Raw genomic sequence first — 6544 nt, forward strand, 5'->3', positions numbered from 1 at the left:
CAGAGTGCTCCTTGGAGGCCAACATGGCCAAACTTTGTCTCTCATACTTCAGACATACTGTCAGAAGGGACCAGTCACTGGAGAAGGATATCATGTTTGGTAAGGTGGAGGGTCAGAGATAAAGATGAAGACCCCCAACTAGATGGATTGGCCAAGTGACACCATCGATGGACTCTACCATGGCAACAGTAGTGAGGTTGACCCAGGATTGGGCAGTGTTTCATTCCGATGTGCATAAGGTCGCTATGGGTCGCTATGGCACCTAACAACAACAACAACAATTATCTACTCTACCTAGTTAATCATTAAGAAATTTGGAATCATTACAATAGTCTTTCCTTTCATGTTCATAGCTAATCAATTATTTGTTTTTATTTATTGTTGATTTGTCTTTCCTAAATATGTATAGAATCTGTTTACCTCTTCATCTCCAACATCATTACCACAATCCAGACAACTATCATCTCTTTTATAATGGATAAGTATAATAAGTAGCCTCCTTACATCAACATGTGCCCTCTGTGCAACCCCAACTGCACACCCAGAGAGACAGTTTAGAATTTAACACCTGGTCATGTCACTTCCTTTCAATATGTTCACTGTTCTTGGACTACAGAACAAAATGACTTATATGGCTTCTGATGTTCCAAATTATCTTACCAACCTCATCTCGCTCTTCCCTAACTTCATAAGCCTTCTTTTAGTTCCTGATACAGTTTTTGCTCCTGTGTTTACTCTACATAGAATGTCCCTCTCCCCATTTCAGAGCTCACCTCTAGCATCTTTTCCTCATAACATTCTTCTCCAATCCCCTTACTCCAATGTAGGCTTTATTATTATAGCAACAGATGTAGTCTTTATTAAATGATTGTGATGCCCTATGCATTGTTCTAGATGGTTTTCAGATATTAATGCATTCTTACTATATTCCATTGAGGAGATACTCTGTATATGGGGGTGGGGATTCAAAATATTCATAGAAAATGGAATTGAAAAATAATGAACATTTTCCGTGAACTCTTTGAAGCCCCCTTGAATATTTTTAAATGAGTTTATAAATGAAGAAATGATATAAAAATTCTGAGGCAGAGGTATTAGAATTCTAAAACTGTATGCTTTATGACTATGATATGCATATTCAGAGAACGTATTTATGAAAAATAAAATGTCAGAGATTGGAGGGGAGTATTACCAGAAAAGGTTTGACTGTTCATAGCTTGTATAGCTCCCTTGAGAAAATTAGTTTAATTGGCTATGAAAGGGATAGAACATTAGTAACCCCAGAGACTGGAATTGAAAGCTGGATTATAAAAATATGTATACTGTGCCTGGTTACCACTACCAAATGTTCTGAGAGGGATCACATCAGAAAGTCCTGGATAAAGTGGGAGAAAATATGGAGCAAAACAAAAATTCATTAAAAAGACCAGGCTTTCTTGTCAGATGGATATTGTGGAACCCTAAGACTAGGACCCTCGGTCACCCTTCAAATCTGTGGCTCAATTTTTAGGCAAGCTATAGTTAGGTCTATAGAGGGGGAGACAACACTAGTGAGGTATGCACACCATAGAAAGTCAAACACTCAAGACCATCTACTCAAGGACAAAATCCTGAAGGGCTGGGAAAGAAGGAGGAATGGAAATAAGAACTATATGAATAAGTGGGTAAATGATTTGATACTGAAGGGGATTACAATCATAGAGATGAAAGGATGTGCATGATTTGTTGAATGTAAAACTGATTATCTGCTCTGTAAACCTTCAGTCAATTCACAATAAAAAGTTGAAAAAAAAAAAGCATAGATATACTGCTATAGATATATGAGTCACATAATGTTGTTGTAGTTAAGTGCCATCGAGTCAATTCCGACCCATAATTACCCTGTATAGGGTTTACGAAGAGCAGCTGGTGAGTTTGAACCACTGACCTTGCAGTTCAAATGGCTTTGCAGTCTGGCGCATTACCCCAGTCACATAATACACAACGGTTATTTCTCTTATCCTCATCTGATACCCTGTGATGGCTTTTGTATAGCTGACGCCAGATTTTCCACGGTTAACTTGAGTTCATCTTTACATTAGTATACAGGTTCATCTGCTAGAAAGAAGACTCAAATGATATCCTTTAATATATTTGTTCCATAGACTCTAAAAGAGACATTTCTTGTTGCAAATTATTTAGAATAGTTCCAGATTTCAGTGGGCCCATTTCAGTGGGTCAACAATATGTTGACCTCAACCTATAGTAGTGTCTGCTGTGCAATCCATAGTTACCGAATTAAATAAAAGAAGAATAACTCTTGCTTTCAACCACTAACTCTTAAATTTCTCCATTCCTCCAACAAGGAGCTCTGGAAGTGTAGTGGGTCACGTGTTGGGCTGCTAACTAAATGTCAACAGTTTGAATCCACCAGCTGCTCGGCAGAAGAAAGATGAGGCTCTCTGCTCCCATAAAGATTTAGAACCTCAGGAACCCTACCTAGACTCACAGACTTGCTATGAGTCGGACCTGACTTGGTGACACACAATGTACACCACTACCACTTCTGCAGCCAGAATGGGTTATCTACTCATCATTGTAATCTAGATTTCTAGAAGTAGAATGTGAAGTTACTGGACATAGGCATTTAATGTTTTATTAGGTAGAATCATATTTTGTTTTAAAAAGGAAAGCAATTGACACTCCACCAATTTTATGTGATGCCTTTAAGATATATATGGGAACAATTTTTCATTTTGAATCATATTTTCCTATATGAATTATTCCATCAGGAGAACACATTAGCCACATTTACAAAATGAACATTACTCAAGCAATACATTTTCATGTTTGTCATAAAGAGGAGAAATACAGATGTTTTTAACAACATCAATGAGGAGACTACAGACATGTTTTATAAAACTACCTGGATTCTAACTATAGGGGCTTCAAAAAGTTCATGGGAAAAAGGGACTAAACGATAATGGAAATGTTCATGAACTTTTTGAAGCCCTTTTGTATATACAGTAAAATCCCCACACAGCCTAATATGCTACTCTGAAAGTAGACACACCATAAATGACTGTTCTTCATATCCACTGACTCCCAAAGGACACCTAAAATTTGGTTCTGGCTCCAAAGAAAGCTGCCCTTTTTTGCCATTAGACAGTACCATTTCCCTCTCTGCATTAAAATTTTATTTTAAAATAGATAATAACAGAAAGATCAGGAAAATTAGTAGACTGATGATCATAAACTGCTTTGCAACACATTAAATTGGGGCAAACTTGAAAAGGTGACATCAGAAAAACATTGTTACAATGTTAAAACTTTCCTCTATCAGAAGTCATTCCTTTCCTGTTAACAGAAGTTGCTAAAATTGTTTTTAGTCCTTTCAGAACAACGCTCTGCCTTTCGTTGACCTAACAGCATATCCATGTGTCTTAGATATCAAGTGCTGTTTTAACACAAATATCACAGGTAGATGGCTAAAACAAAAAGAAATTTATTCTAAAGAATACTTTCACCTAATGAATTCAGAACTTGGGTTCAAGGGAAGACTTTCTCTGTCAGGTCGGAGAAATGTCCTTGTCTTTTCTGACCTTCTGCCCCTGGGCACTTGTCATGTGGCGTGGCATCTCTTTTCCCCAGCTCTGTTTGCTAGCTTGCCTTTTATATCTCTTTTAAATCTCAGAAGAGATTGACTCAAATTGAACCCAAATCCTGCCACATTCCCATTGCCAAATAAGATTATAATCACAGACACAGAGGTTAGGATTGACAACACATTTTTTGTGGGACACAATTCAAGCCCAAACACTGTCTTATTCTGAATATTATAGCTAAATCAGACATCAGATCTGTAGAGTATTCTATGTTGCTCAAACACAGTAATTTTTAAAAATTAGTTGGAGGTAAAAGTGCTTAAAATATATAAATAAAATATCCAAGAATAAAAACAAAGCACATGCAGAACCCTAGCAATATGCTTTTATCGTCTTTCTAGCAGTTGAGGCTGTATGTGCAAAGAAAGTGAAGACCATCACACATAATCTATACTAAGGGTCATGCTTTTTATTAAAGTATCTTTAAGTATTCATTGAAACTAGATAAAGACTATATTAAAAAGTGGCAAACCAATAAATAAATGTCAAGTGCCATAGAGTCAGTTCTGAGTCACAGCAACTTTGCATAGGGTTTCCAAAGATCAGCTGGTGGGTTTGACTGCAATAATACCCAATAGCACGACACCAGGACTCCAATAAATAAATAGATGAACTAATTACTAAGACAAAGGAGGAGCTTTTTCCATAGGCAAGAGGATATCACAATTTGTGACTGTCAAGGAATAGTAATATATACCTTCACCATCATTGTAATGAGAAACCACCATAAATAAATTCACGCTCACTAATATGCTCCAAGTGGATTACAAGTGGAATCTAGTATAGCAATGTAGTATTTCAGTTTCATATACAGGTATCTTACTTCAGTCATTAACCTTTGATTTGACACTTGTGTCAGTCTAGTAGAGAAGGATTATCACCATTTATAAATAAATAAATAAATAAATAAATAAATAAATAAATAAATAAATAAATAAAGCTAGGCCTTACGCAATCCATCTGTTTTAAAGGTGGTGTTAGTATTCCTAACTAAAATGATGTTAAAAAACTTCAACTATATTGATGAACCTGTTGAATCATTCAATCTTTCATTAATCCATTTGTGTGTTCTTTAGTCCATCTGTCTATCCATCTACCGATCCACCTATTTTCCATTTATCTATCCCATAGTGTGTACATCATTACACTTAATGCATTCTGCAGCCTGAAGCCGGCTTTAAGAACAAATTTCCCTCTCCTAGCACCTCTTCCTACTTTAGAATACTCTGGAAGAGCCTTGTAGTGAGGGTTACTTTTCTTTTCTGCTTAAGTGAATGAAGGGATTCTTAGTGAACTCAGTCAGGGCAGTTTGTTAGAAAATTCAGATGATATCAACTGTTTCAGACATATGTATGTTGGAAACATTAAATTACCGATGTGTGATCTATTTCACCTGTAATATGAATGCCATCCAATCATGCTTTAAAAATTTTTATATTATTCCTGTTTAGATTTTCTTTAAATACATCATTTAATTTTTAACTAAACATTATGAGAACTGTGCCTAAAACTTATTTTTCCTCCAGCACTTTCATGCTCATATTTGCACATGCTGTTCATCTTCCAGATGGTCCTTTCATACCTTTTCTTCCTTTACTCCACGGGCCTGGGTATGCAGTATGCTCATACATATCTTTCAAATTTTAGAAAAGTTAAAAGCAAACAAAAGTTACTAAAGTAAGTGAAGTAAGAAAAACAATGATATCTCACCTGTATCTTGTGCAAGTAGCGTTTTGACTCGAAGGAACTACTGGTTTAAAAGTGATGAGTGGGGAAACCTGGGCTGATAGTAGAAATCCCAAAGCAAGAATAATGAGTGCAACGGTGGTACCTTAAAAAACAACAAACATGTTTACATCAGAAAATAGGACAGGTTACCATATTCTCCCAATGCAGACTAGGTGTCACCAAGACAGACTTCTGAGAAAACATACTGATCCCTGTATTTAAGGAAAAAAAAAAAAAATGCTCTTCATACATAAATAAGTTATCAGAAAAAGTCATTAGCACATTCATGTGAGATGTGATGAGAGTGACATTCAAACCTAATACTAGCCATGCAGTAGACTAGGAATGATTTTCTGAAAAAAATATGCCAAGCAGATAACAGTCTCAAAATAAATCAATGTAACCAACACCGAGTACCTAACATGCCAAGAAGTATGGAAGGTAACAGGTTTCTATCAAATGTTCAGGTCAAGAAACTTTCTAATGGCATTGATCATGTAGGATTTATACTAGTAAATTAAATAACAACAAACAATATTAAATTTTTTTTTGAAAAACCATTCTTTATTAAAAAGAAGTACTATTTTAAAAGCTTTAAGTGACCAATGTGATAAGACACATGTATTTGTCTTTCCTGTTGTTACTTAAAAATAGAATATCTTTGATTTTAAGATATAATAGGATTACAGATACCATCTAATGAACCCATTTTAGATCTCAGATAGAAATGCTGGTGGTAATAAGAAAGTTTGCACACTGCTGGAACAATAGGCATTACAAGGATAAAATGGGTCATAAGAAAGGGCAAAGAAAATGCTGCCATATTAATTTGCACAGTTTATTTGAATGGGGCAATATGCTTAAAATATGAAATTCAGCTACTACATTTATATAATGGCAGGGAATTGAAAATATACATATTTAAATTTTCCATGTTAACCATGTTTAAAGTGTATAAGCCAGTGACATTCATAATGTCCAAGCATCACCAGTATTTCAAAAACTTTTAACACCTCAAACAGAAATTCAGTACCACTTAAGCAGTAACTCCCCATTCTCTCTTCCTCCTCTTTGGTAGCCTTGTGGCACTATAGGATAAAGCTCTTGACCACAAGGTTGGTTTGAAATGCAAGGTCGGTGGTTTAAAGTCCCCAGCTACTCCTCAGAGACCC

General features: G+C 35.7%; 1 protein-coding gene across 1 annotated transcript in view; it reads right to left on the reverse strand.

Annotated features, from left to right (window-relative positions):
• SLC2A13 (solute carrier family 2 (facilitated glucose transporter), member 13) overlaps positions 1 to 6544 on the reverse strand; it is a 536393-nt gene that overhangs the window by 159767 nt on the left and 370082 nt on the right. The window contains exon 6 of the mRNA XM_006865299.1: positions 5355 to 5475. Coding sequence (XP_006865361.1) covers positions 5355 to 5475 — 121 coding nt within the window. The remainder of the gene's footprint in view (positions 1 to 5354; positions 5476 to 6544) is intronic.

Source organism: Chrysochloris asiatica, unplaced genomic scaffold, assembly GCF_000296735.1.
Source record: "Chrysochloris asiatica unplaced genomic scaffold, ChrAsi1.0 scaffold00077, whole genome shotgun sequence".
In the NCBI taxonomy this organism is placed as follows: domain Eukaryota; kingdom Metazoa; phylum Chordata; class Mammalia; order Afrosoricida; family Chrysochloridae; genus Chrysochloris; species Chrysochloris asiatica.